Source organism: Phodopus roborovskii, unplaced genomic scaffold (assembly GCF_943737965.1).
Source record: "Phodopus roborovskii unplaced genomic scaffold, PHOROB, whole genome shotgun sequence".
Classification (NCBI taxonomy): Eukaryota; Metazoa; Chordata; class Mammalia; order Rodentia; family Cricetidae; genus Phodopus; species Phodopus roborovskii.
Genome location: NW_026126482.1, coordinates 868,298 through 878,890, shown reverse-complemented (window position 1 = coordinate 878,890; position 10,593 = coordinate 868,298). Strand labels below are relative to the sequence as shown.

The 10,593-nt window shown below is 43.0% G+C and overlaps 1 protein-coding gene across 9 annotated transcripts in view; it reads right to left on the bottom strand.

Moving 5' to 3' along the window:
* Positions 1 to 571: 571 nt before the first annotated feature.
* Positions 572 to 10,593, bottom strand: part of Cdc14b (cell division cycle 14B) — a 118,973-nt gene continuing 108,951 nt past the window's right edge. For 2 of the 9 annotated variants that reach the window (XM_051194123.1, XM_051194129.1), the window contains 3 exons: positions 7,940 to 8,056; positions 4,104 to 4,169; positions 572 to 3,800 (listed from right to left, as the gene is read on the bottom strand). In XM_051194123.1, coding sequence (XP_051050080.1) covers positions 3,764 to 3,800; positions 4,104 to 4,169; positions 7,940 to 8,056 — 220 coding nt within the window. In that variant the 3' untranslated portion in view covers positions 572 to 3,763. Of the gene's footprint in view, positions 3,801 to 4,103; positions 4,170 to 7,939; positions 8,057 to 10,593 lie in introns of those variants that run through there. The other 7 variants (XR_007835111.1, XM_051194127.1, XM_051194124.1 and 4 more) reach the window with 4 other exon arrangements.

Sequence of the window (10,593 nt, the reverse complement as noted above, 5' to 3'; positions counted from 1 at the left end):
TTTTTTTTTTTTTAAATCATCCCCATTTCACTTAGGAAACAAGCAGAAGTATAGATAACATCACAGTGTGGCTCAGGTTGAGTCTTACTCCAGGCCATTAATCTTTGAGCTGTCCAAGCTGGCAGAGAGGTGCATGTGGAGTGATTTCACAGCAAGCACCCCTCACTTATCTTCCATGTACCCAAAGCCTTAACCCTTCTGTACCTTACAATTGGCTACATCTAGAGGTGTATACGGAGGAGAAGATAAGCCGCTACAGCGGCCCTAATGCATTCTCACTGGTAACCTTGTAAGACACGCCAGGAATGGGCAGGTACAGAACAAGGCTGTGTGAGAAGAGCCCAGTAAGGGGATCAGCCAAGAACAGCAACTGCAAGAGAAACCCACCCTGCTGACATCTTGGTCTTGAGCTTTGCACTTCTGGCACTAAGGGAATATATGTTTTCTTTCCTTGTCCCACCCAGTCTGTAGTATTTTGTTATGTCCCTTGCAAGCAAAGAATTAGATCCATTTTATATTTCAATTACTATCTACTGGACACGCTCAGGAAGTGAATGCAATAAGCCAAAAACTGTTTGATGTTTTTAATTATTTGATTGTAAATTATACAATTTCTACTATTTAGCATTTTGTATAAAACCATTTTACAATACACAAGATTTTCAAATGCAACAAGAATATCAAAAACTACATGTATGTGCCAAGTTTACAGGCTATGGTGAAGCTTTATCTTAAAAATAACCTTCAGGAGAATAAACATCCAACCAGTTCTCTTAGCTTTAAAAAATATGATTAGAAATATACAATTTAATAAAATATCAAGACAATGATTGATCAAATACTGATTACACTTTAAAACTTCACTTAATCATCTGTACACGAGTCTTCAAACAAGTGGTATAAAGCCACAGTACTTTAATCTGATCGACAGTCTATCATCTATCCACAGTGAGTTCTACTGGATCACTAAGGGGGCAGTTTCTTCTACAGTACAGGCAAGTCTTTTTTAACACATCTGTAGTATTTCCACTCAGTGACAAGGGGAACATTCAGATTTAAGGAGAAATCCAAGAGCAGTGGCTAACCTCACCAGGACATTTCAGCGGGAGAGGAATCGTAAAGAAAATAGGGTTTAAGGATTCTGATCAACTGCTTTCTAAAATGTGGGAAGAACTTTCAGAAAATATATGTATGAAGCAGCTGTTACTTCTAGAACACACACCAAATGGAGAAATACTTGTCACAGACAGTGATCCAAGCTAACGGAGGACTAAGGAATTCTAGGCACAAGTTACCCAGAAACCTGGAAAGGTCTGCTAGACCTGCAAATGCTCAACGAGCCTCATGAGAACACTTGGGAAGCCTCTATGACCAAGACAAGAGGTAGAAGCCACCTGTGGGGAGAGGTGGTAGGGTGTGGGGCAGGACAACGGACAGGGCTAGATTTGGGGGATCGAGTTAAAGCTAGGAAGTTCTGAGGAAGAGAAGCGTATGGCAATGTTAGATAAATGCTGCTACCATTGAAGGTGGCGCCGCTCAGGGCCCATCCTTGCCTCGAGGTAACAAGAGTTCTAGCTGGACCTCAGAATTGTATTAATCTGTCCGCAAGTCCTAGAAGGCCCACTTTGCAAACATTCTTCTCTTCAAAGGCAGCTGTACATATACTTTCTAATTTTAATTCTGCTGGAAGAGGACTTGATGTACTTTCAAAGCTATTTAAAGTTCTTAGGTTAGAGGCCCCTCCATCCAACATCTACTGGTTCATGCTTTGTAGCAACAGGGCCTTCTATCCCAGAAGGTCCTAGGTACTTGTAGTTGGGGAGGGACTGACCACTAATTCACAGCAGAAAGGGTTTACCATTAGTCAGACCCAGACTTCCTGGATCCTAGATGTCAACAGTCAGTACTGGTGACTGTCCATCCCCAGAGCTATCACCTCAGCATCTAGAATAGGTTTTCCTGGGAATGTGTCCTCACCAACTCATGTTTCCTTCAAGCATGAGAGTTTTTAAAAAGCACTGTGGTTACACTGAAGCCCAAGTGGGTTATTCCCAAATCCCCAGGAGCCGTGGTGGGCAGGCCCTGTGCACCCATCCTGATACACTGAGGACAAATTCTGCTGGGTGCAGATGAAGTGAGGTTTCCGGAACACCAGATCTCACTTATTCAGGGGAGGAAGACCCACCCTGGGAAGTTGCTATTTTAGACTCAGGTGTAATTTGATTGAGCAATATCAGTAACTGAAATATTTGTCCTCTTACCTAGCTCTTACCTGCCTTTCTTCAGTGTCTGAAAGCTGACTGGGGAGGGGCTCTTTGTGTGGTTTCTACATTGACATCCCCAGGGCCCCAACCCAATGTCAGCCAATGTCACAGTTTGAGGACAGAAACAGGGGACCGACTGTCTCTCTCTCTCTCTCTCTCTTTTTTCATTTACCGGACTTTAACCTATTCATTCCAACTACAAGGAAGGCAGCTTTTCAAGTAGGATTGCCTGCTCGCCTGACACATTCATCTGTCTTAGGAAGGCATTGGCTCTCAATGGCTTTCAATATTGCATTTCTCCAGTCTCCAAACTGGGAAAAGAGAAAAACCATTATCCTCTATTGTGGAACTAACCAAGACAACTGTAAATTACTGTCTAATTATTGGCTCTATCTTTTTCTTTTTTTTGGCAGCAGCAGATAAATTCTGGTTTTGCAATTGCTTCATGGCACAGGTGCTGCTGGCTCCCAGCAAGGGTTAAGAGAGAAGGCACACTACAGTTTCTAGTCATATTCCCTAGCCAAAGGCAACAGTGAGTTCTCTTACACAAACAACCTAACTCCAAAAGCAAGTGATTGTCGCTAAAATCAAACTGTGAATCACACAAGAAAAGAAACTCCGCAGCATTACTGAGACTTTACAAAGTGTTAACAATTTTGCTTTTAAAGCCACCATTATTCAGGACGCTTTCCCAAAGACAAACATCAGCACTGCTGTTTGGTTTTAATGTACTGGAGGAAACACAATTCTAACATTGACTGAGCGACCCAACATCTGAGCCCGGAAATCTTCATCCTAAATGACGCAGGGAAGGACTTACATAACCTTTCAACGAGAAAAGGTCCGATTCTATCAACATTCATTAGCAGGTTTTAGTAACCACAAGAACACGTAACAGTGTTTTCACAGTTGTTATTAAAGCACTCTTTGGTGAAAGACAAGCAGCTTGGGTACTTCACACAGTGAACATCCCAACGGTATTAATAAGAGTAAAGTGAAAATGATTGTACCAGATCCTGTCTTAAGACGGAGGGTACCGCTGGAGGGATGTTCATCTCCTTTCATCTTTATAAATTGCAAGACGGGGTTATAGGCTGAACAAAAAATAAATACCCGAGACCTCCATCAGATCCTCCACTCTTCTGAAGGCCAGCAGTGAACATGATTGCCATCACAGGAACGCACATGTACCACACTCACCAGACAACTCTCTGGTGGCAGAAGGCCAGGTACTGACACCTGAGACTAAACAGCAGCTTTTATCCAACTTGAGATTAAAAAAAAAAGGGAGAGTTGGGCCCTCAAATGGTTCAACCACATCCCAAAGTCAGCGAGTGGCTGAGAGGCCAATAACGTTTTCTTCACTGAATGAACTTCTTATGTGGAAAGAGACTAAGGCCTCTGCAGTGTCTGTTATGTTCTCAGATCAATTGGCTAAATCCTTTTGGGGCTTTCTGTTCCTAATCTTCCCTGGAGAGCTGGTCACCGGCTTATTTACTTTAACGCAGGACTGTCTTAGTCCTTGAAACGGCTGGACTGAGGAGAAAAACAGAAAAAGATTTACTATGGAGATTTTAAAGTATCCCAGAGGGAGTTTTCAAAAACAAGGAAGGCAACATAGTGAGCGCTGACATGCGAAGGCGCGCATAGTGGGTGTAGTTATCTGACACTCTTTGAAAGAGACAGGACAACATCAGCCATAAGAACAAACATGAGAGGAAGGCAAAGGGAAGTTTAAATTTTGTTAAAAAAAAAAAAGAAAGAAAAGAAAAAAGAAAGCAACAGAAACAAACAAACACGAGCAGGCTCAGGTGCGGGCAGCAGAGCAAGGCAAGGTACCATAACGCCAGCACGGGCATTTGATGCAAAGCACTCCTCCTCCTCCTTTCCCTCCAAGGAGCCAGGCTGTGGGGAGAGGGAAGAAGGAAAAGACAAAGAGGGTTACTGCGTGGCGTCAAGGCCAGAATTTGGTCACAGAAAAAGCTCCAGCGCCACAAGCAGTTTCTAGTTTCAGCAGCCCCACCTTCTCAGGGTGCTTGCCTGTCTTGACTGTAAGAAGATTTGGGCAGGGACAGCCAAGGGCCTCTCTGGGCTCACCAGAAATCAACCTGACTCACCCTTCCTCTCTTCCTCCCACAAAGGGCTGTCATGCTTTAAACCCATCAGCAACTTTCATAGAGAGTGAAAAAGAAAAGACAAACCCATTCTCAAAACAGCCTCTGATCTGGTGGTGAGCCTCACTTGGCTAACGAAGACTCTCCTGAATTGGGCGTGTAGCTTTTACAGACACCAGCAGAGAACAGAGCACAAAGGCAACTGGAAGGTCTAATCATATGGAAATATATCTGGAATTCCACTTTAAAGTTCAGAGGGAACCAGCATTTAACAGAGAGAAAACATCCTGGGACTCTAGGAGGTAATGACGGATGAAACATGAAATCCTGGAAGCACTGGAACAGGAACCAGGAGACGAGAGACCCTGAGAGGTGTGATGCAAAGACAGGAAAGATGGCCATGAATTCCACAGCAAGGACGTAAAAAGTCCAAGAAGTACAAATAGGCACTCCCAGGCGAGACGGTCACAGACACACGTTTTTATGGTTTGGGTAAGTAAGAAGGACCCCAAACACCACTCACTGTAACAGGACAACTAGGTACAAATTACGCTGGGCCATAGGCAATAGGGTGATTTGGGGGGCAGGAAAAAAGTGATGGTTCTCAAAGATACAACATTGCGGGTCACTTGGACATGACGGATTTTAAGAAAATAGGATGAAATAACTGAAAAAGACTGTTCAAAAGAAACTTTAGAAGCTTCCAGAAACATGCAGCCATGAAGTAAATGAAGGTGAAGGGTCCCAAATGAGACATCTGCCAAGCCCTTCACTTGGAGGTATGATGATGTAAAACTGATTCTGAGAGAGCACTTCAGACTTAGTGTGGAAACACTGAATAAAGTCAATTAATTTAGTCAGTTATGAGCTGTTACAATGGACTTTTTGCCCTGATAGGAAGTGGAAGGTGACAAACTTCCTTCTGAGCCCGACAAACCAGAAGGAGCCAAACAGAGCATTGTCAGTTCAGGAGCCAAACCTCTTCATCCCGCACAGGGTGTGAGCTCGACACCGTCTGGACATGGTGGCTTCTGGCCAAATGGACAAGAGACAGTGGACTTTTCCTTCCAACAACAAACACCTCTATCCTAACACGCCCACCTTCTCAGCCTGTTCTTTTAGGATTTGTTGGGAGAAAGTCTATGAAGTTGGAAGTGTCTCTTGGCAAAATGTCAAAACTCAAAAGTCAACTCGGTGCCATGTGAGGTCGGGAAGAATCTCTATCCAGGAAACCTCAGGGAAAAAAAAAAAAAAAAAAAAAAAAAAAAAAAAAAAAGGCAAGGTTCTAATGGGTCACCATGATGAGAGATGAGCGAATGCATGCACCTGTGACTGAGAAAGCCTCTCACTCCTACAAGAGCCAGACCTGGTGCACCTGCACCGGAGGGTAGACGGACACTGACAATTTTGAATGTGATTCTTTTTTTTTGGGGGGGGGCACTATTATTTAAAAGAGAAGAGGATTACCCAACCACTTCAGCTGAGACTATTTTTCCTGGGTTAGATTATATCCCAGTGTTAATTCCTTAATAGCCTCCAATCAGACGCTGAACTTTAATTCAGCAGAAACAAGAGGCTGAAGGCTGGAAGTCTCTGAGTCTCCTCATTTCCTAGAAGTAGTGGAATGCCACACGGTTGTGTGTGCCTTTCTTTTGTAAGCTAGAGCTGATAGAGTTAAGGTAATATGAATGTAAGCCACAGCAATCCCAATCCCGATTCTTTTTGTTTGGTTTCAAAGACCACCCCAAATTCCGAAAGTTCACTTAGCCCAACTTATTTAGGCTGAAAACTGCTTAATGCTTGATATCAAAGTCCAGGCCCTTGGGAGCCGCTTTCTAAAAATCAGTAACCTTCTCCCAAGAGGGAGGGAGGGAGGAAGGGGGAGAGAGAGAGAGAGAGAGAGAGAGAGAGAGAGAGAGAGAGAGAGAGAGAGAGAGAGAGAGAGAGAGAGAGAGAGAGAGAGAGAGGTGGGGGGAGTTACAGCAGGAAGGACAAGTGAAGTCAAAAAACAGACAGACTGGTCCACAGCCAACCCTCTTCTGTGGATTGTGGCATGGTGTGATTCAAAGCTCGGCTAGAACTCTGCTTCTCAGAATTAAATGAGCAAGTTTTGTTAGACTGACTTAGACCTGAAGGAGGTATTGACGATTATGCCAACATCAGATGATGCCTTCTGGCCAGTTGTTGTTTTGTTTTAGGTTAAGGCCTCATGATAGAACGCTGGCCTGGACCTTACTATGAAGAACATTCCCATTTCCTCAACTTAATGGAAAAGTTGGAATCTAAGACATGAACTGTCCTACCAACCAGAATTGAGAAGTATAGGAGTTCCCTGTACTTCATGTGCACGCAATATAGACATTTGCATACTGCAATTATATGACAACACATTTTTCTATATATGGCATACGTATATGTACAATTGGGAGTTATACTCTTATTTATTCTTCTTACTTTTCTTCATAAGCATTTATAAGTTACTAAATTTTCCTCTATGACATGACTCAGGTTGGGGATTTATCTCACTAGTGAAGCACTTGCCTAGCCCATATGTTGGGGAGGCATGTCAATGATTTAGAGTACTTGCTTCCCTTCTACAGGACCTAACCTTGTGTTTGGTCCCAGCAACCTCGTCAGGCAGCTGATAGCTGCCTGTACTCCAGCTCCAGGGAGTCTAATTAATGTTCCCTGGCATCAACACTCCACACACATAAAATCCCTAACTTCGAGTCAGTGCCTGCCTGGCAATTCTCAAGAACCCATGTTGGTTCTTCACCCTGTTCTCAGAAGACAATAGCTCCATAGTAAATTTTATAAGAGGAAAAACAACAAAACACAAAGGCATTAGAACCCCGAGTGATGATGGACCTCGCCAGGGATGACACTAAGTAATGACGGCGAAAGCCTCCGAGAAAAGGATAGGGGAGCGGTAAACAGGCAAGGAGGATGTAGAACCTGGCCCCAATTAACCCCCGAACTGCCCATTTTAAAGTGAAACATCACCATGCCAGGCGATGACAATTGAGAGCCTCCTGCTTTCAATGGCCAGGAAACAGCAACGACGTGGTCTGTTCTTCCCTCATCAGGGGCTGGGCTTCAGAATATCTTAAGAAAGTACATGTTTGCCTTTGGTTTATGACAGACAGAGCCTATCGTAAATGAAAGATGTTGACAACTGAAGACAGAAAAGAAGCAGCAGAAAAAAATCAGGTCATGGACAGGACTGTGGTCAGAGAACGGCCATCAGGACTAGAGTCTCACTCAAGTTCTGCCATGGCTCACTGAGCTTTACCTGACAGACACGAAGTGGCTTCCTCCCGATGGAGCACTGTGGAAAAGTCCTAGGGCAACACCCTCAGTTTCCCTGTATCAACTTTCCCATCTCAAGCTAGAGACCATACTTCCAACACGAGGGAACTTCCTGTGGACAGCTAGGAACACACACGCCTCCATTCTCATCACGGAGCCTCCACATTCCTAGCTTCCTGTCAGTCCCAGAAGCAGGGTCAAAAGAGTAAACTGGAAACAAACAGGACTTCCAGAAAAGAACTCTTTTCTCACCTTTTAAGACTGCTTTTCCCCGAAGCAGATCTTGTGGTTCGTTTAGTAAGGCCTGCACTGCCAGAAAGGTTAGGGTCAGGGGCTTTACAGCTCTGAACACTGGACTGAAGAATTACTCTGAAAACAGTTGGAAAAAGTTAAGATTATATTCACTAACACAACTTCTAAATAGTTGACAGAGGAAGGCAATTTTGCACTTTGGTGTAATTGTTTTGCAAATTGAAGAATTTTCCACAATCCCATTTGCCACTTACAAGCACATTTTTATACCAAGCACCTCATTTTTCTTTGAAGGTTATTTGGATGGAGGTGACCAGGGTATTTTGCTTTTGGGAAATGAATGACCTGGCATTTTATGAAATACACAAACCAATTTATTACTCAAACCTGTCAAAGTGGACTCTCAGATTTCATTCACAAAGTAATGTCATAAATCCCATATTTTAAAGTGTTTGACTATAAACTTAGCAAATCAGCTATATAATATTCACTGGTCAAAGCAGCAAAGTAATTTTATATGCCAATGAAAATTTTAAAAATTTCAGTTTTGTCTGCATCATAAATATTTACTAAATCTTTAACTATTCACTTAAATGCTATGATACTTGTATTAACTAAAACCTAAAAGCCTTCCCATAACAGAAGACTGCCCAGGAGGAAAAGCGTAGTTAGAGAGGACAGGCCACAGAGCACGATCTCCGTAAGTAATTAATTCTCATTAAACTGTCAGACGAAAAATGGCAGAAAACCTAAAAAGATGTTGGCAGGCAAGTCTTTGCTTCAGACCCACAAACATTCATTTATTTCCATCAATGTTTGCTGGAGGAGGGAGAAAAGGTAAGTTATTTCAACTAAGGAGGAGCCTGCTTCACGGGCCTGTCATGACCAGGGTGACTGACAACATCCAACATTCTGAAGTTCTGACAATGGTAGATTTCCCAAGCAAAGGCAGCCAAACACTTCACAGCTGTTAGAGCATAATTGTTCTGACTGAATCTGCCCATGTCCAAAACTGATCTCAAATACTTGTAAGTAGAAACACACAAAGATGATCCAACTGCCCTAAGACATGAACCCAGCTCCCCAAGACAGGATTTTTTTAAGAAATGACTTTAGCATGCATATAATAATCATGCATATTTACTGGGCACGAGGATTCACATGCACATATAATGTGTAACAAAAGATGGAGTAGCTGGCTGGGGCAGCCAGGGTTCCTTTATCATCCCTAGTGCTGGGAACTCTCCTTTAAAAAGTCCTTTTAGTTGTCAATCACAGTTACCCTATAATGGGCCATACAAAATATTAACATTACTTCTCCCGTCCAACTGCCCACATTTCCTTCTGCTGATATAAATCTAGGAAGAAATATATTTATTTATCTCACTTAAGGATATGAACCTAGACTTTAGCATAAAGGTACCAAATCCATCTGATTTTTTCAAGTTTCTGGGCAGTGTGTACATCAGATTTTCCTCTGCAGCTTCTTGACAAAGGAGAAAAATGAGACTGGGTTTTTCTGAAATGTCACTCCTCCATTTCAGGTCATCTGAGGTAAAACATGGGTAGCCACCATACTATAAGGTCATTAGCACAAAACAAAACAAAAAAACAACAAGAAACCAGTAACTGCTCAGGAAATCTGCTCCAGGTTCCTTAAATTTAAGGTCCACACAAAACAAAGAACTACAACTCGTTCAACGTGTTGGGTTGACTGAAGATGCATCTTTAGAGCATTAATTTTTTCTATAAAATAATAGTGTAAATGAATACAAAATAATGGTATTAGTGCTTACTAATTTCTGTGGAGCTTTGAAACTCAGAAGGAAATTTAGTATACATTAATCACATCAGGGAAGCCTCAGGTTATCTGACTTGAGTGGGGAGTTAGTACATCAATAAAGTGGGACAGCTCTAAGACTACACTTCCATGTTACCAGCTAAACTGACTTAACAGGGCGAAGAAGCCAAACTCAAGTATTTCCCTCTGCCCCCATGCAATACACATTTTTCTCCTTCCTATCTTCCCCAGTGAAATCTGCATTGGTCTTCCTTACCCTGTGCCCAAACCATAGATTGCTGCCTTCTCTGTGGTGTCTCTGGAGCCCTAGCAGCTCCAGATTTTGAGCAGTAAAAATGTGAGACAAGCAGCCAAGTTAACAAAAAACCTAAGGGACCCAGTGTGTCCTGCTGAGCTTCCAAATGTCTGTCTGGATGGCTTTTTCTTTTTGGTTTTGAGACGGGGTTTTCTGTATTGCTTTGGAGACTGTCTTGGAACTAGCTCTGTAAACTAGGCTGGTCTCCAACTCACAGAAATTGACCTGCCTCTGCCTCCCCAGTGCTGGGATTAAAGATGAATGCCACCAACGCCCGGCCCTGGATGGCTTTTCTCTAGCGGCACCGTCCCCCACGCAAGCACTAGACATAAGAACATTGAATGCTTGCTGGCCTTAGGCTCCATCCATCAGCTAATGGATTCTTAACTGCTGCTAGGCAAGGCTCTCTCACCAGCTCACAGCAGGGCCAATCACAGTGGAGCAGTGAGCTGTCACTCACAAGTTAGGCCTCTTAGGAAGAAAGTGACCAGAAACTAGTGGCTACCAGGATCACACTTGTTATTTGCCTCAGGTACAGAAAAATTTTTTGCAGGCCCT